The following is a 20,021-nucleotide window of genomic DNA, read 5'->3' on the forward strand; positions in this document are numbered from 1 at the left end:
AATGCCACTAATATGCAAAAGAACTTTAAATGTAACCCAATTTTCTGTACATGGTAAACCTATTTTGTAGTAATTCTATATGACCTAAAATGTTTAGGTAAACAAAAATAAGACACACACAAAGAGTGCAAGCAAGCAGGAAAAAATGGGAGGTGCTGGCAGACTGAATCTAAAAGCTCGTTCATACCTGAGATATCTTCAGTATATCCGTGTGCTGTGGAGGGGCGCCCCCTACTCTCACAAGAGCCGAATGGGCCAATTCACTGTTATTCATGTCAGCAGTACTTAGATCACCAACATCACTTTTACGAGCAGACCCACAAAGGTTCACTGGCCGCCCATGTTTTCATGATAAAAGTTGTAATGTAGCTTAGCCCTTATACTATATATATATATATAACATTTAAAAATAATCACAACAAAATCACACACCACTTACACACCCCTACATATGTATTTTGACATAAACCCACCCCAAAGAACCAATCGCTAGTGCGAACGCAATTTTTTGACGTGCCGGCGCAGTTGCCCCTGTGCGAGTCCTCCAGAAGGGGGCGCCGAATACAAGTAGAGAAAAATGGAAATCTCATACTTACATCCTATCCTTGCAACTTTTTCCAAGCTGTGAGATTCATCTCGGTTTATTCACCATATGACCTCTATCATAATGGTGGGGTTTAATGAATAGATTAGCTTTAAGGGAAGTTCACAGAACGTCCATGCATTGTAAGTGTGACTACATTTCCCCCACCCTTAACATGGAGGCCATGCTACTGTTTACACAATCCAGTAAACTGTGTTAAAAATGTTTTAGATCTAAATTAGGTCTAGTCTTACTTTAATTCCAGTGTTAAATCATCGAAAGGTTTTTGTAAATGGAATTAGATCTTAAGAGTCTAACAGTGTTAAAACGTTTTGTCTTACCAAGAGACTTTTGACGCTATAAATGTAAATAAATGATAACCGTAACTCATGCTTTTTTTGTGTGTGGGTTGACATTTTAAATCTACATGTACAGTATGTTGGCAACATAAGCTAGGTGTGAGATGCTGTTTTGCTCTACCTGTGATATAGAGTATTTTAGCATGTATGTTACCTTATGAGTATCACGGAATTTGTTGATCTCCCTGGAAATCAAATCTCTTTTGTCGTCTTCCATGTCAATGTCGTTGATGGCATTCTAAACAACAAAAGAGAAACAGGGAACATGGTTAACCTGTGTTTTAGTCAACATGAAATGCCATTCGCAACACATTTTATTTCCAAAACAAATTATTCAACAACAAAAAATGGGGGCCTGTGTAGCTCAGTGGTAAAGACGCTGGCTACCACCCCTGGAGTTCGCTAGTTCGAATCCCAGGGCGTGCTGAGTAACTCCAGCCAGGTTTCCTAAGCAACCAAAATTGGCCCGGTTGCTAGGGAGGGTAGAGTCACATGGGGTAACCTCCTCGTGGTCGCTATAATGTGGTTCATTCTCGGTGGGGCGCGTGGCGAGTTGAGCGTGGATGCCGCAAAACCTCCACACGCACTATGTCTCCGTGGCAACGCACTCAACAAGCCACGTGATAAGATGCGTGGGTTGGCAGTCTCAGACCCGGACTGAGGCAAATCACTATGTGACCACGAGGACTTAAAGAAAAAGCGCACTGGGAATTGGGCATTCCAGATTGGGTGAAAAAGGGGAAAAAATCAACAAAAAAAAGATAATTTATAAATAATTTTCCCCCCATTGGAATAATGTGAACTGTTGAATCTTGCACAATAAGACCAAGAATGTGAATAAAGTGGTGTCAATTTTGATTTCATGTTAACTTTAAAGACAATAAATCAAAATTGACCCTGTTAATATTCTGTTTCACAAATTTGTCAAATTAGGGAAGCTCAAAGAGTCAGGAATGCCCTTTTTATGTTATCGGAACAGAAAAGATTTTGCATGTGAATCAACAACTTGGGGGTCTCTAATATTTCCGTACAAAACATTACACAAAGATTACGTTAGTCAAAAACATATTAAGATTTAAACATTTCAATTTCATCATAAAATTCCATCCAACTGAATAGAGTAAAATTTTATAAAATGAAATAATAATAAAAACATAATACTTGAGTTTAATTTTGTTACACAATTCAATTTAATGGAGTTTTGTTATGTAACTGAAATGCGTAAATCTTAAAAATAGGCTAAAATATTGGAGTTTACAGAGAACCATAGGTCATGCCAAGATAACCTAAAGCCAACCTCGTCCTTCCTGTCTCTCCTTTTTTTGCGACGGCTCGCCTCATCATCCTGTGATGAAGCGTTGAGTTCACTTGAATATTCTTGGATCAGGCCATCGATGGCGCCTTTCACGATTTGGTCCCGTTTCTTAGTTTCCTCATCCAGAACCTCCTCTTCCTCTTCACCAGCTTCCTCTGCCTTGCCGTTCTAACAGACACACAGAAGATATTTTTAAAACATATGCTGCATAATTCAGGGTTTTTTTGTTTGTTGCAAAACTATTAAAATAATTAAAGGGGTTATGTTATGATGAATCAAACTTTTCTTGACCTTATTTTGACAAAATAAGGTCAATTCTACTATAAATACACTTTTACATTTAAGAACTCAAAACTCAAACCCTAATGCAATAAAAGCATTTATTGACACCAAGCTGCAAAATCGACTTGTTCTCTACTTCCACGTCTTCCCCAAGTCACTTGGGGGCCCATTAAACATCATCAATGCCTACTTTACGTCATAGCATCCTTGGCCCCGCCCACTGGTTCGGAAACAGAGAGAGAGCAAGACAGACAGGCCTACTGTGGCCTCACTATTCCTGAACAGCAAAGAGGACCCATCTGGACTATTCAGAATTATTTTTGCCTTTGACCGTTGTCATGCATCTCGCGCTGCTTTTAAAAGACATGGTGTCAAGTTACAACTCTAAAAAGAAGACCCTGTTTCATTCAGCTGCTGCATCCTGTTGTTTTGAGCACAAATGCGTCCTGGCTGCATTCTCGCCCCCTTCTGCAATATTTTTAATTGTTGGTGTATGCACTAGTTCCAAGGTTTTCAAACTGGGAGGCGCTTCTCCCCAGGGGGGCACCAGAGCGTGTCAGGGGAGGTGCGGAGATTTGAATCCACTTGGTGAATTTATCAAAGATACATAAATACTATAAAAATGTATTGTGAAGATCAATGAAAATTATAAGCTTAATAGACCATAGCACTATGGTGTTATAATTCTGTTAATGTCGAGAGCACAACATGCATATCATGCGAGAGCTCATCCAGGTACCGGTTGTGCCAGCGCGAATCTCTCCGCTCGCATAAGGACATCCTCAAAACTGGACGCACGCACTCAAATATACAGTACGCTGCTCTATGAAATCTCTCTGCTCTTACTCAGGGATGGTGTGTGCACACTCAAAAGATGTCCACTGCATTCGCAAATCTATTATAAAGCCATAAAGCTCCGCTTCTGTTCAATCATACTCTGCCTCTGTAGATGTGTTGTATCAAGGAAGAAACGATACCCGAATTTGAGTAATCAACTTGCCATCTGGCCAGTAATTTGTTTGAGGAAATGCAGCATAATACATGTTTAAATTAGTATTGTAAAAATAATATTCTGACGCTCGCTGATGTTGTAAGTGACGTAAGCAAATAAAACTGTCAACTAAGAACATTTGTTTCGACGTCTCCTGTCACCTCAGTGGAAAACAGCTGCACAAGTTTATCAAGAATGCAGAAAATCAGAAATGTGGAACAAAATCCAGCGTGTCCATTATTACGAGTTCAACATGATATCGGGTCGATGTGTCTTCACGTGTTTGAGATGGGCAGTTTCACAACAGAGATGGAGATGGGCTCGTGTGCTGCGAGTTTACAAAGTAATTCCATTGTCATGAGGTCAAAAATGGTATTTTTAATAAACATAATGCAGAATGCAGTTTAATATTATTAACAGAAACCTTTATAGCTGTTAATCATGCATCAGTGTTTGACGGATTGGCCGAATGAGTCTGTCAGAATGAATTTAAGGTTACTGATCAGCATTGGTTAATTGCTCCAATACCTGAAATATGATGCAATTTTATAATATATAATCTTAAAATAAGTTTTGCTTTTTGATTTAGCTTAAATTTAATTCAGTTATTGAAACATGAAAAATGTAAACAAAGACATTTTTAAATTCAAATTGCACTTTAAACGAAAAAAGCAATAAAAACGAAGTGATCAGAATCTTGTTTAACCACCTCCCCAAGTCCAAACATTTACCATCTCCAACGGCTCCTTTTGCCATCCCGCAAGCAGGTGGGAAATTACTAATAGCCTACATATTAAGAACCAAAGACAATTATAAATGTAAAGACATTAAAAATCAAAATAAACAAGCCTTATGTTCCCAAAATAATGCTAACAAATGTGTGTTCTTATTGAATTTGTGTTATTGCGTTTTGGTAATACAGTAAATGCTGCCTAAAGAAAATTAAAACTCAATTTTAGGTTCAAGGTGAACATGTCTTGTATTACTATATGATTTAAATAACTTTCATCTTTGTTTCTTTAATACAAAGATATATATTACTGAACCTGCAGAGTTGTGTTCACAATGCACGTTAACTGCGTGGAAATAACACAAACTAAACTCACAGCACCTCCTGAGATGGTCGGAGATAACTTGCAGCATTCTCATAGATGACATTATTCTTGCAAACAGTTTTCAGACGAATGAAGAGTGAAAACTCTTTACATGCGCTTGTTCCACATGACAGGCTCACGCTGCACGCCTCTGAACAAACAGCGAATCAGACAAGCACTGATGGCTTTTCTTTTGTCTGTTCTTAAAAATATAATAAAGTGTTTCTTCAACCGCATGTCTTTGTGACTAACAGTATTTCTTGTCATGTGTCACTCCGAGATGTCTTACATGTCGCCCGCCTGTTGCAAGTAGATAAGCAAAATTATTTGCGCATGAAATTCATGCATTTGGACGAGGAGCTTGAGATCCATGGTTTTGCCATTTCCCAATATTGTCGATCAACGTCTGTTCGCAATCGGCATCTTTTTAAGACATTTTCGATATCCGATTACATCGTCCTATCACCCAGCCCTACTTTCAAATATGGCTGTATTCGAGGGGTTGCAAAATGTGGGCAAATCATAACAGTGGGCGTTTACATTGAAGTTGAAAGGAGATGCTGAGGTCAAAACAGAGCATTTCAGACAGAGGGCCAGAGACAGGGTGGAAAATGATTATATATTACTAAATTATGTTTTAGTGCAAAAAAACATTACTAAAATTATCAGTGGACCTCAGGGAAGATAATAAAAAAATAAAAAATACATGTAATGACTTGTAATTCCCAAGTAAACATAGTTTATCCAAATTATTTAAATAAACACTCAGAACAAACTAAATTGAGTACGTACTCAGTACAACCAATTCTATAAAGACTAGTACTGTCCTTTTTATTTTTGCATCAACTTGGTACCAAAATACCAGTACTGTTGACATTCCTAAACAGAGGTAATACGAGGTAACATTTTAAGCCCAAAGTATACTTCCGTCAGACTCGTACACTGAACGTGCAGTCTGCGCATGCATCTGGAGTTATTTGCACTAATTAGTGGGTCCACAAGGTGGCAACACTCACATTTGAGCCGTTACTGTCACGAAGAAGCTCTAGAAGAACATATAAATGGCTTAACATAAGGAGACTAATGTGAAAATAACAACAGTGTATATGCATGTCAAGAGCATGTGTGTAAGGAGGTCAGGAGATGCATGAATTTGTATAACTCGAGTTTGATGGAATATAAGACACCTTTACGGGTCTAAACTCTTGAAGATATATATTGAAGTCTCTCAAAGCAGTCGTAGCGCGTGCACGCCAACCACATCTGTATGTGCGTACAGTCAAACGGAGTATACTTTGGGCTTTACTCACTCCATTTTCACTGGCACTCTTTTTCTTTGCTTTCCACTCTTCCAGCTGTGCTTTTGTTTTGGCATCGACTTTGACCAACAGTTTCTTTTCTCCAACCTGCAGCTCATGTAGCAGTCGTAGAGCTCGCAGAGTAGATTCAGGCTCTTTATACTCACAGAAACCAAACGCTGAAATAGAAAGTGAAAGAATGTCTGTGAGAAGCCAGCACGACATATTTCTCACAACATTATCAGTACACATAAAGTGGAAACTAAATGTGATCAGGTGTTATATTTATGTTTGACTTGTTTTACCTTGGAGTTTCCCTGAGGCGCCCTGAACTCGCTTCCAGCTCAAGACCAAACCACATTTCTGAAATAGAAGTGTTCAAGGTTAATATAACTCAAACTGACACTAAAACATTTTTAGAATAACTAATGGATAAAAACCATTATCAATGAGCAAAACTCTAATCTGGGGCTGGGCAATATTGAATACCCAATATTGATTATTTCTGCTGCCAATATATTATTAACTGTAAATATAACTTGCGAGTCCGTGAGCTTTAAGACAGATGCCTTAATAGTCTCTGATTTAAACTTCAATAGCAAAAATAGCATTAGAGTTGTACAATTAATTCATTAGCTTGACTCATTTTTTGATCTACTTGGCAACAATGGCTGTTTGGTTGAAATGGTGCTGCTAATAAAAAAAAAAAAAGCCATTTCAGAGCAAATACAAAAATATTGAGATTTATACGGATTATCATTGATGCTCACGGCCAGCAGCTGTCTGATGAGCATGTCAGAGGCTTTCTCAGAGATGTTCCCCACAAACACGGTGGTCGTGGGGCCGTTGCTATCATCGTTCTCTTTTGCCCGAGTGGCCGCAGTGTCCTTCCTGGGAGCAGCAACTTTACTGACCACAGACATCGAGGTGGGCAAAAGAACCTGACCCATCAAAGAAAGATCAGTGTAATGAAAACCCACTGGATACTTAACCATGTGACTCTAAATTACCATACAAAGTGGTTTGTTAGAATTTTTAGACATATTACAAAGATACATACAACATGGTCCTATTAAATACTTGATTGTGCATTGTGCAGTCAAATATTTTTTGTATGACAGAAAAAATGTTAAATTGTCTCAAAACTACATCTCACATCAGTCTGCACTCTCTTTATGAAACTCAGTGTTTTATGGCCATTTATTTATTTAGTGAGCAGATGTGTAATAAATGGGAAAATAGGGTAAAAAAACAAAACAAAAACACATGATTATCCTGTCATAACTTTATATTTTAAAGTGAGGATGATTACCGTAGGAGCTGGTGTCATGATCCCCATGTGCACTGGAATCATTGGAGTCCCTGCAAACAAATTTACAATGCTAGAACAAAAATATTTTTCAGATGTACTGAATCGATTAGAATTCAGGCATGTTGTGCATAACAATGAGAGCATAGAGAACAGAAATAATAATGCAAAACAACAGATCAGAACCTTGATAATTACTTCAATTTAACATGTAGAACAGTTCACTCATTAAAATATAATGAAATAACTGTCCAAAGGTCTCCAACACATTTCAACAGTCCTCCGATCACCTTGTATTCGGATAAATTTACATCAATTCTGCATTGTCTTTATGGAGCATATCCAACCACAACTGAGCATGACTGACTGTACAGTAGGGCTGAAATGATTAGTCGACATTAAAAAATTGTTGACAAAAATTTCTGCTGTCTAATAGTTGTTTGATCTCATTTAACGTAACATGAGATTATATAAATCTGTAATGATGACGCGCGAAATACACTGAAGATGAAGCAGCTCATAGTGCAGAAACACTCCAAACAGCTTGAGGTGATGTAGATCGCAAAGTATGAGGGAATCATACAAAAATACTAAATAATACAGAGTCAGTGTTGTCGTGAAAAAAAGTATAGCTGCCGTTTCGGTGGAGCAAAAAGAGCAGAGCGTCTTTAAAGAAAACACTGGAGATATGTCTTTAATTCATCCCCAAATATTATAATATATATATATAATATATATAAGAATTCTGCGATACGCAGCTCTATTAAGAGAGTAGGCCTGTCGCAATTACTAAATAATCATCTGACCAGGGTTATTTGATATAACTGTGATTATTGTGCACTTCAAATTCCAATCACATTCTAATGCCCAAATAAGGGAATTTTAAGTGAACATATAAATGAAATGAACAGCGTGTTTGTGTGTCATTCAGCTGAAGTCTGAGCATTACTCAGCCGCACCGTGGATGTCAACCAGAGCAGCTCCTGTCCGGAAGAGCACGTGAAGCGCTTCCCAAACGCTCTGATGCACGTGCTGTCTGCAGAGGCTCGCACCATACTCCCGCAAAAATATAAACGAACAAATATAAACTTTTATAGTGAATGCAAAGCGCTCCAGTTTCACTTTAATTTAACAATCGTGTATTGGCAAATGTTTCTGGTCAAAGCGGGTTAATTCACGCATTATTAATGACATGCAGTGACACAGAGGAGACACGCTTACTCTATTTCTTTAGAGTGATAAAATGATTAAATGAAATCTCAAAGCTTGAGAAATAAGGTCTTATGGGTTTAATCAAAGAGCATTAACATAACATATAAAAGTGAAGAAATTAGGACAAAAATATGTTACTATTGCATAATATAATTAAATTACATATTTTATTGTTTTTTAATAAAAAGATAATTTTACAATGTAACTGATAAATTGACCAAAAAGAGACATATTTTAAGTAATTAGAAATATTTTGATATTTAAAACATTATTCTTCATTTTATTTATAAGTTTCTAAAGCCTTAAAAGGAAAAAATATATCCCTATTTATTATTTAAATATATAAATATATGTTAAATATGTAAAAATGACTAAAGGTTTATGAAGCACACATGCACCTTAATATGACAATTTAAATGACAATTAATCGTGAAAGCCCTAAAAGAGACAAATCGTCATAGCCCTAAAACAGAAAATTTAACAGGAAATAATCGCAATTATTTGTTTGACAATTAATCCTCAGCCAGATTTCATAATCGTGACAGCCCTAGAAGAGAGAGTTTGTTTTTGTGACTTAAAGATGGATCGAAATGTGAACAAAACTATGAGAGAGGGAAGTCTTAGCGTATTATACACTGCAACAAAATACTTTTTTAATTAGTCTTTTTTGGATTGCTTTCTTTTATTAATCCCCTTTTCACCCAATTTGGAAAGCCCAATATCCACTACTTAGTAGGTCCTCGTGGTGGCACAGTTCCTCACCTCAATCCGCGTGGCGGAGGACAAGTTTAAGTTGTCTCCGCTTCTGAGACCGTCAATCCGCGCATCTTATCACGCGTCTCGTTGTGCACGACACCGGAGACTCACAGCATGTGGAGGCTCATGCTACTCTCCGTAATCCACGCACAACTCACCACGCGCCCCACTGAGAGCGAGAACCACTAATCGTGACCGCGAGGAGGTTACCCCATGTGACTCTACCCACCCTAGCAACCGGGCCAATTTGGTTGCTTAGGAGACCTGGCTGGAGTCACTCAGCACGCCCTGGATTCAAACTCATGACTCCAGGGGTGGTAGTCAGTGTCAATACTCGCTGAGCTACCCAGGCCCCCGGTGTTATGTTTTTAATTATCTTTAGTTAGTGGCTTAACTAGTTCCTATCTTTACGGAACTGGCACAATAAACAAGTGTAAAAATACACCTATATTTAAGATATATGCTCTGTAAACAAGTCGCTTCTCAGGTAAACATATATTGTTCTAAGCTTGCTTTTTGGAAACGCAGCTCTGATTTATTTTGATTACCTGGAGGCATTGATGGGGGAAATCCAGCAAACTGTGGAGGAGGGATTCCTGGGGGCATCGCTGGAATACCAATCTGTGGCCGGGGCAGATGAGGAGGGAACGACATCTTGGGCAGAACACCCACCTTAAACATAAGTAAAACATAACAAACATAATTGTACATTATCACCATAAAACAACAAATTCGAAAAATATAAAGGTCTTTCAAGATGGCTGACCTGACATCAACTTATTGACCTGAAATCAAACAAAAGTGAACTAAAGACCTTAATCAAGCTGAAAGGTCTAACACTGAAAATAACCTAAAACAAAAACATCAGAAATTAACAAACTCTTAAATTAAGCTGTCAGGTCTGAAATCAAAGATGTGAAACTTATTTCAACCTGATATAAAAACACCAGAAATCCACATTAAAGAGCGTAACCGACTAAGATCAACGTGAAATACCTTTAAGGTCTGAAATCAAGCTGAAATCAAGGTTAAATCAACCTAAAATCAAGGTGAAATCAACCTGAAATCAAGGTGAAATAAAGCTGAAAGGCCGAATTCACATTTCTCGAATGGTAAATGTCTCACAACGCGACTGATATTTAAGTTAATTATCCAAATTAGTAAGTGTATGATAGCTGGCGCATTCAAGAACAAAAACTATATTTCTTCTGTAGCATGTAATGGTTTTAAAACGTTAATTCAAGGCCGGTTTTTCGGAAATATCAGCGGGAATGATTTCAGTCAGATGCTAGGCGCGAGCTAACGCTCACAAAAGGTCTTTATTTTGAGCTCTCCCAACGAGTAAAGCACTTAAATTAAATCATTTTGTAATAAAATTAAATTTACACTCAAACACATAATTAAAATATTAATTAATTTTACTCACTCAAACAAAATCGATAACAACTCGCTTCTCGCACGGAAAGCAACGAGACACCGAACCTCCAGTTTCCGGTGAAAAGGAGCTCTGGGTAAAACAGGCAAATTAAAAGACCTCCGTTGAACACGTCATATTAAGACAAATTAAAAGACCTCCGTTAAACACGTCATCTTAAGGCAAATTAAAAGACCTCCGATGAAAACGTCATATTAAGGCAAATTAAAAGACCTCCGATGAAAACGTCATATTAAGGCAAATTAAAAGACCTCCGATGAGGTTTTTTTTATTTTATAAAAATAAACAAAAACAAAAAATACTGAATGCAAAAAATCGCAAGTTATCTAAGTTTTATTTTAATATGCTTTTTTAAAATATAAATTTGTTGATAATTAAAATGTTCTCACAAAGGCAAAGTACAGTACATGTGCTGAAATAATATAAAAGACAATACAATAAAAAAAAAAAATACATCTGTAAATTATTCTGGATCGAAGGGTTCACATAATGTAAAAACGGGAGATATAATTCAATTACTTTCAGTTTACCATTTTTGGTTTACCTCTTCTTTTAACTGTAATAATTCGTTTTATATATAAAAAAAAACAAAAACAATAAATGTTCAGGTCACGTTTCTTACTAAAATAAATAAATAAATAAACAAAATTATATTTTGCCAAAATAAAAGAATAACACATTAATTCAGGGTCGTTCCTTTTTTATTTTGGGGGTAAAATACAAACAGGACATTTGCTCGTGTGCTTCACCCTTCCATGCTTCAAGCTGCATGTGATTGACAGGCGACGTCATCGAAGGCGGGACTTTCATGGAAAGTGCTGGAAAAAGACAAAGCACCACTAGTCCTTAATCCGGATGTTCTTCCGATATAAAACGTAGTACCATCACTAATGCACTGTTTTCTGAATATCGTTAACCATATTCCACGCTATTGCTACTATTAAACATTTATTTTGACAAATATTATTTTAATAATATAATATAACTCTTTAATCAGTAAAGCACATATTTTGAGCCCATCTTCCCAGCTATTAGCTGTTTTAATAACTATTCCATGGCCATTGTCTGATGCTCTTGTATTTGTTCATGTCTATAACCAGTGTTGGGTGTAATGCATTACTAAGTAATTAGTTACTGTAACTAAATTACTTTTTCATTGGGGGGGAAAACTAAAGAAAGGGATTACTCTTCATTTTTTCAGTAATTTAATTACAGTTACTTCTGATGTAACTGTGTTAAATACTGTAAAGACTCTAGAACAATTCCATATAAAACAATACATTGAAATTTAACATCTAATGTTAAAATGTATGTTTTCAGGGGCCCGGGTAGCTCAGCGAGTATTGACGCTGACTGCCACACCTGGAGTCACAAGTTCGAATCCAGGGCGTGCTGAGTGACTCCAGCCAGGTCTCCTAAGCAACCAAATTGGCCTGGTTGCTAGGGAGGGTAGAGTCACATGGGGTCACCTCCTCGTGGTCACTATAATGTGGTTCTCGCTCTCGGCGGGACACGTGGTGAGTTGTGCGTGGATGCCGCGTTGAATAGCGTCTCCACGGTAACGCGCTCAACAAGCCACGTGATAAGATGCATGGATTGACAGTCTCAGACGCGGAGGCAACTGAGATTCATTCTCCGCCACCCAGATTGAGGCGAGTCACTACACCACCACGAGGACTTAGAGCGCATTGGGAATTGGGCATTCAAAATTGGGGAGAAAAAATGTGTTTTCTAATTTAACTCCGCCCCCTTAATTCTTTGGCCAGTTCATGAATAATTTATTTGATTTTATATGATTTATTTGAAAGAATTAAAAGAACAATTTCATCCTTGTATTGTTCATCTGATCGAGGTTGATAAAGGTTTTTAGAAAGTAATTACTAAAAAGTAATGCAATTACTTTTCAGACCAAGTAATAAGTACAGTACTGTAGATGTAATCAGTAGTTAGTAATTAATTACTTTTTTTTTTGTAACTTACCCAACACTGTCTGACAGTATCAAATTGTAAGATTATCACAAAGAGACATCTAAGTATTTATAGCCTTTATTTCTAATGATGTGCAGGAAGAATATTGAATTTTGAGATTAGTACTGTAACGTTTAATTAACAATTTAGTTGTTCCGAAGATTTCCCTCATGAGATACACTGTTAAGTCATTTTTCAAGCACTGAAATACGTTTTAAATATTATTTTCTTAATTAAAACGACTTAAACCATTTCAGCTTGCATTTAGTATCTCCAGTGGCTACAGAATCGTGACTTGTGGGGTCTATCAACACCACATACATGAATAAAAACAACGTGTTTATAGTTGTGTATTACTGCACTGCGTGGTGAGCGCGGAGTAATACTACCGCACATTCAAAGGCGGAGTATAAAGAAAAGAGCCGCGCACGCTGTGTTCTCTCCTCTGCTTCCTTGAGTGTCTGTGTTGGGGAGATCAGCTGTGTCTCTGGCGATTAAATTAAATAAAATCATCGAAACTACCCAAGGTGAGTTACTGGATTTCACCTAAAACGATTCCATAAACTCTTACTAATCAAGAGAAACGAATAGACGAGTGTTTAAATTCACAGATCACCATTTATTTGATCTAAAGCTTTACCGGTTTTGTGATGATGCGGATGCCGGTGTAGAGTCGCTTTTCTCCGGCCTTTAGTATCACGGTCACCGTTCTTTTCTTATTTAAATAAATGGAACGTAAGTTAATACTGGATACATTTAGTATTCATCTTTAAGGCTATTTAAAGCGAGTTGATGAGCAGGTGCAATAGTATGCTGCTAAACTTCTACATAACCGTCCGTTTCAATATTTTAGTTTTTTTTTTATTTTTTATTTGTTTTATTTTTTTCAAAGTCACTGTCAAAAGTCGAATATGGTCTTATTGAGTGGTGTAATATGATCTACTGGTTTTAATACATGTATCTATTTGAGTGTAAACCCATTATAAACGTGTTAATCAATCAGTCTTCAGCCTGTTTACTTAAATTATTATCATGCGGTCAGAAACCGTTTGATTTTTTTTTAGAAAACACGTGTTGAGCTCATTGTCCTTCTGCGCCATGTTCTTCCGCATCCGGGTCTTTTATGGGCTGGTTTATTGTATAACTGTAATGCACGACAACGCAACTCATTTTAATTGCCTTTTTTTTTTTTTTTTTCCCCTAAGTAAATTTAGTGCTACAGTCAGTTTAACTTGCCTGCTTTGTCCAAACTGAACAAATATGAATAGTGTCAAATTTTCTCATTGTGGAGGGGTGGTTGATTGTCTCTAAATTGGACCAGATTTAACCCCCTCAGATTAGTCAAACAATGTGGTTTTTATTTGTCCCCCCCAATCTTGAGCATTGTGAACCCCCTAAAATCAATGCTAAAGATCAACCAAATCTATTTCTGCAGATGCCTGAAGAAATGCGCCAAGAGGAGGAGGCCGAGACCTTTGCCTTCCAGGCAGAGATCGCCCAGCTGATGTCTCTCATTATCAACACCTTTTACTCCAACAAAGAGATCTTCCTCAGGGAGCTTATCTCCAACGCCTCTGATGTAAGACTGACTACTGAGATGAATGATGCTCTAACAAGGCTGTGTTCTTCTACACATTTTGGAATTTTCTTTATAAATCTACTGTAATTCTTGTTAAGGTGGGGTTATGGGCATAGAAATGGAGACTTGTGTCTCTGCAGAATAAAATGGGCTTTTCCCAATCTGTGAGTTTTCAAACTGGGATGGGCGTTTTGTTGTTTTTAACCGCTTTACACAATTTGCCTACTACATTGAGATTCCCTTTCATTGGGTAGTTTAGAAATGCCTATCCCGATTGGGAAACACCCTTTATTGTTCTGCAGATACCTGTACTTCTAGATAAGGGCTAGAGTCGCAATTAATATGAAAGGGGGGGCTTCTAAGGAAGTTTAAAAGGAGCAAAACATCCTGATTATATGGTCCCTTTCAGTGCTAGCTTGGTACATTAGTGTTTGCTTATCTAACATTTTTAAAATTGAATATTTAACTCCACAGGCTCTTGACAAAATCAGATATGAAAGTTTGACTGATCCCACCAAATTGGACAGTGGAAAGGACCTGAAGATTGACATTATCCCCAACGTTCATGAACGCACTCTTACCATTATCGACACTGGTATCGGAATGACCAAAGCCGATCTCATCAATAACTTGGGTACCATCGCAAAGTCCGGGACAAAGGCCTTCATGGAGGCTCTTCAGGTGTTTTTTTTTATTTTATTTTATATCATTAAATTGGTTTCTAATGGGGCATTTTGTTTTCCTCAATTTGAAACGGCTCTTTACAGTAACTTGTGTCATTTTTAGGCTGGTGCAGACATCTCCATGATTGGACAGTTTGGAGTGGGCTTCTACTCCGCCTACCTGGTTGCTGAGAAGGTCACAGTAATCACAAAGAACAACGATGATGAGCAATATGTCTGGGAGTCCTCCGCTGGTGGCTCATTCACAGTCAAGGTTGATCACGGTATGTTCTGTTTATTGCTCAACTAACCACCAAGGCAGAAATGAAACATTTTTAGGGTCAATGGGGTTTATACGATTGTCAATTATCCAGGTGAGCCCATCGGCCGCGGAACCAGAGTCATTCTTCACCTGAAAGAGGATCAGACAGAGTACGTAGAGGAAAAGAGGGTGAAGGAGGTGGTGAAGAAGCACTCTCAGTTCATTGGATACCCAATCACACTCTTTGTAAGTGGTATTAAGTCATTTACAGAAGCAAGCATTGCTTCGGGTCAGGAATTTTAACCAACCTCTATACCGCTTTCTTTGCACAGGTTGAGAAAGAACGTGACAAGGAGATTAGTGATGATGAGGCAGAGGAGGAGAAACCTGAGAAAGAGGAAAAGGAGGAAGGTGAAGACAAGCCCAAGATTGAGGATGTGGGCTCAGATGATGAAGAGGACTCCAAAGACAAGGACAAGAAGAAGACCAAAAAGATCAAGGAGAAGTACATTGACCAGGAGGAGCTGAACAAGACCAAGCCCATCTGGACTAGGAACCCTGACGACATCTCCAATGAAGAGTATGGAGAGTTCTACAAGAGCTTGACCAACGACTGGGAGGACCACCTGGCAGTCAAGGTAATGTATTGGTTTCTGCAGAAGAATATTCAGTTGACGTGTATTGGAGCTTGAGAATCGAGCTGAAATATCTGTGTTTTTGTCCTACAGCATTTCTCCGTGGAGGGTCAGCTGGAGTTCCGTGCTCTGCTCTTCATTCCTCGCCGTGCCCCCTTCGACCTCTTTGAAAACAAGAAAAAGAAGAATAACATCAAGCTGTACGTCAGAAGAGTCTTCATCATGGACAGCTGTGAGGAACTCATCCCAGAGTATCTCAGTAAGTAGCTTTGCCTGTTACATCGTTTTGCATCTAATCTTGACAGACCTTTTGAAACCAAGGAAAGCATGAATTATAGAAATTGTTGTTAATTGTTTCCCTCCCTGGTCACTGTCACTTGCAGACTTTATCCGTGGGGTTGTGGACTCTGAAGATCTGCCCCTAAACATCTCCAGAGAGATGCTTCAACAGAGCAAGATTCTCAAGGTCATCCGCAAGAACATCGTCAAGAAGTGCCTGGAACTCTTCGCTGAGCTGGCAGAGGACAAGGACAACTACAAGAAGTTCTATGACGCGTTCTCCAAGAATCTGAAAGTATGTCATGTCATGCAAGATGAATGCATTGGAAATGTTTCGTGTTCTTCCTGAATGCAAAGAGTAATGTTTTTCCATTTTATCCAGCTTGGCATCCACGAGGATTCTCAGAACCGCAAGAAACTGTCAGAACTGCTGCGTTACCAAAGCTCTCAGTCGGGTGACGAGATGACCTCCCTTACAGAATATGCCAGCCGTATGAAGGAAAACCAGAAGTCTATCTACTACATCACTGGTAAGACTTCAGGATAAATTGTGAGCTTCCAAAGAGTTAAACCTTGCATCTCTTTCTAATAATCTGTTCTTTACCAGGTGAGAGCAAAGACCAGGTCGCTCACTCCGCTTTCGTGGAGCGTGTGTGCAAGAGAGGCTTTGAGGTGTTGTATATGACCGAGCCAATTGATGAGTACTGCATACAGCAGTTGAAGGACTTTGATGGCAAGACTCTAGTATCAGTCACCAAGGAGGGGCTGGAGCTTCCTGAGGATGAGGAGGAGAAGAAAAAGATGGAGGAAGACAAGGCCAAGTTTGAAAACCTCTGCAAGCTCATGAAAGAGATTCTGGACAAGAAAGTAGAGAAGGTACTTGTTCACACTTGTATTTAAGAGCCAAACCACAGTGAATTCAGTGGAAAAGAACCCAGTTCTCTTTGCATTTGATGTACCTGGCTTTAAAAGTGACATGGACCACTTGGAATTGCACAAAGGTTAAAATAAGTGCCTATAGACCATCTTTGGTTCACTTATAAGGGTTTGAGTTAACAAGCCCAAATTTGTGAACCGCTCAAGACACCTGGAAGTAAACAAATAAGCCTTTCTTTAACCTAAAGTGATAAGTCATTAATTCTTCCAAACTTTGTTACAAACAGGATTCCTAGTCAAACACAGTTGTACAAATGGTGAGTTTGTAATGCTAGTTTGTGCTCTGGTTTTGCCTCCAATGTGTGTAATGAGTTCATTCCAGTTTATTAGCTTCTTGTGACCTGCTAACCTGTTCCATATTTGCATAAAATGCATTTTTGTTGAGTGCACTAACAAGTGTTTTGTGATCTAATGGGGAATGAGCAGCTATGACCTCGAAGCCCTATTAGTCTAATGTGGGTCTCTTGTCCAATTTCTCTCCAGGTGACCGTATCAAACAGGCTGGTTTCCTCGCCTTGTTGTATTGTGACCAGCACTTACGGTTGGACAGCCAACATGGAGAGGATCATGAAGGCCCAGGCCCTGAGAGACAACTCCACCATGGGCTACATGATGGCCAAGAAGCACCTAGAGATCAACCCCGACCATCCCATCATGGAAACCTTGAGACAGAAGGCTGACGCAGATAAAAATGACAAGGCTGTGAAGGATCTGGTCATCCTCTTGTTTGAGACCGCTCTGCTCTCCTCTGGATTCTCATTGGACGATCCTCAGACACACTCCAACCGCATCTACAGAATGATCAAACTGGGATTGGGTAAGACTTTCTGACCAATCAATTGCTTAAATGGATTTAGCAACATATGTGAGCATTTTGTGGTGATCAAGTTTTCTAAAGAATCTGGAGTGTTTCAATTTGTCTTCCATTTGAACTCCAATTAATCGTTGAATCCGTTTTAATGGGAATGTACTTTTTTTAATTTGTATCCACTAATTTGTTAATTTCCTGAGAAACGGTGTGGAGACGCTGAGCTATTTTAGAGCAAATGCATAAATATTGAGCGTACCAATAGTCACAGATTAAAGATTTGTTTTTGGCTATATATTTCCCTTTTACAAATGTCATCTTTTCTGCTTCAGGTATTGATGAGGATGAAGATGTGCCTGTTGAAGAGCCAAGCTCCGCCCCTGCTCCTGAAGACATGCCCCCTCTTGAAGGAGAGGATGACGCCTCCCGCATGGAGGAAGTCGATTAAACCCTGCTGTCGCAAATTCCACCAATTTTCCTTAATCATTCCGTGTCATTCCCTCTTTGACCTGTTGAAGGTTAACCTGGTTTCAGAAGTGATTCAAAAGAATCATAATGTGTAACTCATACTGTCAGCTTTTGCTCTGTTTTGAGCCATAATGTACTTTGTTTATTTTATTTTTCTCTTGTTTTTTAAGTAATGTCAATGGATTAATAGGTTGCTGCAGTATTGTCTGGGCACAATAAGCACTGTGTTTTGCTGATACTGAGGCTGTTGGCTGTGCTGAATTGAATCGAGCATGATTTCTTTCTGCATGGAAGGGAAAGACTTTTGCCTGAATACAGGCATGTGTTTTGTCTTTCAGAAATTAAAACACATGGTGAAACCTTCATTTGGGTGCTGTCTGAATTGTCACTTGTTCAGTTTGACTTACCATTCTAATGTAAAAGAGTCCCACTTGTTAAGAATGTGATGTGTGGTGCAACCAGCAAGTAAAACGTATTAAAGTACTTCTCTTGCATACATGAGTGTACATGACTTCAAAAATGAAATTTTTAAATCCATTGTTCAAAGTAAACCTTCTTATTTTGTCTTAAGTTTTCTCAGGGTTACACCACATGACTTAGATAAAAATAGGGGCACATTCTAAAGATTACCATGCACTACTTCTGCCAACATTTGTATTGTAATTACCCTTAAGCCAACACTTTAAAATGTTTCCCGCTTAAATGTGGCGCGTCATTCCTGTCTTAGCCAATAACATTTGTGCAGTTTCTTCTACACTGCCTCTCTCCTTATATGGTGTTAAGTGCGATGAGCTTCCGGATGATTTGCACCTGCAGAAGCGGCAAGAGCTTGGCGGTTTAAATCACGGATCCCTTTTCGTTGTAGGGAGAAGTCTGGACATGTAAAAAAAACTTACTCATTCTGTTTCCTCGAAACAAAATCATTCGGGTTTGGAACGGTGAGAAGCTAAATGCTAATAACATTTTAATGTTTGGAATAGCTAACATGAAAACGGGAGATGACGTCTAGGAGGTATCCCTCTCTCGTCAACTTCTCGCGCATGCGCATTCAGATGCTTTCGCCTATGCTTTTTATTTATTTGCATCACAGCGTATTAATGATGGAAAGCATTAGAAGCTTCCACAATATCAATACTCTAACATTATTATTGTCATTATCATAGAGTGACTATTTGCAGTGAAATAGTCAGGTGGAAACAAAGAAAATAAAAACAAACTGTATGAACGCAACGATCTGGGTTCTAATCCTCATTTTGACCCAATTTCCCCATCCTGTTTACTGTCTCCACTCTTAATATTTTTCTTTAATACTACCTGTAATAATAACATGAATATAAAGGTTGATTTCCTCGCAGTTATAGGTTAGTGTAGGGTATTGTGGGACTTTAAATAAACACACTGCAGTGATGCCTTTTTAGTATTTAATTAGGAGTGCAAATAGCCTCTGCCTTATTATTATTATTACTAAGAAATCCTGTTGTCTTCTTGAAATCTTATATAGCATCCCATGTTTCTTGGATACAGTAATATTTTGAAATAAATTCATGTTAAGGCACATACTTTAAATCTTAGATTCTGCTATTGCGACATAGTTGACATTAATAGTAATTCGTGAATTAAAAAGTGTTGGTGTTGAAAGAAACTAGCAGCTGTTTAAAGACATTTATCTCTATTAGAACTGGAAAATGTAAGAAAATCAGACTCACAACAATTGAGCTGACTGATATGCTTCTCCAGTGACCAACAATATCGTGACCGAAAGTATAGCAGACATTGAGCTAAAATTATCA

At 38.3% G+C, this 20,021-nt stretch overlaps 2 protein-coding genes across 2 annotated transcripts in view; one reads left to right on the forward strand and one right to left on the reverse strand.

The window, feature by feature from the left end:
* LOC127409614 (RNA-binding protein 25-like) overlaps positions 1–10,745 on the reverse strand; it is a 27,981-nt gene extending 17,236 nt beyond the window's left edge. Inside the window, exons 1-8 of the mRNA XM_051644298.1 lie at positions 10,626–10,745; positions 9,748–9,871; positions 7,235–7,284; positions 6,693–6,863; positions 6,228–6,285; positions 5,935–6,101; positions 2,240–2,425; positions 1,097–1,180 (exon numbers count right to left, since the gene is read on the reverse strand). Coding sequence (XP_051500258.1) covers positions 1,097–1,180; positions 2,240–2,425; positions 5,935–6,101; positions 6,228–6,285; positions 6,693–6,863; positions 7,235–7,284; positions 9,748–9,853 — 822 coding nt within the window. The 5' untranslated portion in view covers positions 9,854–9,871; positions 10,626–10,745. The remainder of the gene's footprint in view (positions 1–1,096; positions 1,181–2,239; positions 2,426–5,934; positions 6,102–6,227; positions 6,286–6,692; positions 6,864–7,234; positions 7,285–9,747; positions 9,872–10,625) is intronic.
* A 2,237-nt stretch (positions 10,746–12,982) lies between these two features.
* Positions 12,983–18,596, forward strand: LOC127409631 (heat shock protein HSP 90-beta). Its single transcript, XM_051644326.1, has 12 exons — positions 12,983–13,129; positions 14,038–14,181; positions 14,656–14,862; positions 14,968–15,127; positions 15,218–15,351; positions 15,438–15,743; positions 15,834–15,999; positions 16,124–16,314; positions 16,402–16,549; positions 16,627–16,895; positions 17,439–17,772; positions 18,096–18,596. The coding sequence occupies exons 2-12, from the start codon at positions 14,038–14,040 to the stop codon at positions 18,209–18,211; spliced, it is 2,175 nt and encodes a 724-aa protein (XP_051500286.1). The 5' UTR covers positions 12,983–13,129; the 3' UTR covers positions 18,212–18,596.
* Positions 18,597–20,021: the final 1,425 nt, after the last annotated feature.

Source organism: Myxocyprinus asiaticus, chromosome 19 (assembly GCF_019703515.2).
Source record: "Myxocyprinus asiaticus isolate MX2 ecotype Aquarium Trade chromosome 19, UBuf_Myxa_2, whole genome shotgun sequence".
NCBI classification, from domain to species: Eukaryota; Metazoa; Chordata; class Actinopteri; order Cypriniformes; family Catostomidae; genus Myxocyprinus; species Myxocyprinus asiaticus.

Bases quoted from the DNA above. Each gene is read 5' to 3' on its own strand.
- LOC127409631 (XM_051644326.1), top strand. From the start codon at position 14,038: ATGCCTGAAGAAATGCGCCAAGAGGAGGAGGCCGAGACCTTTGCCTTC. The intron at 15,744-15,833 runs GTAATGTATTGG...TTTGTCCTACAG, and splicing joins AGGACCACCTGGCAGTCAAG to CATTTCTCCGTGGAGGGTCA. The intron at 17,773-18,095 runs GTAAGACTTTCT...TTTCTGCTTCAG, and splicing joins AATGATCAAACTGGGATTGG to GTATTGATGAGGATGAAGAT.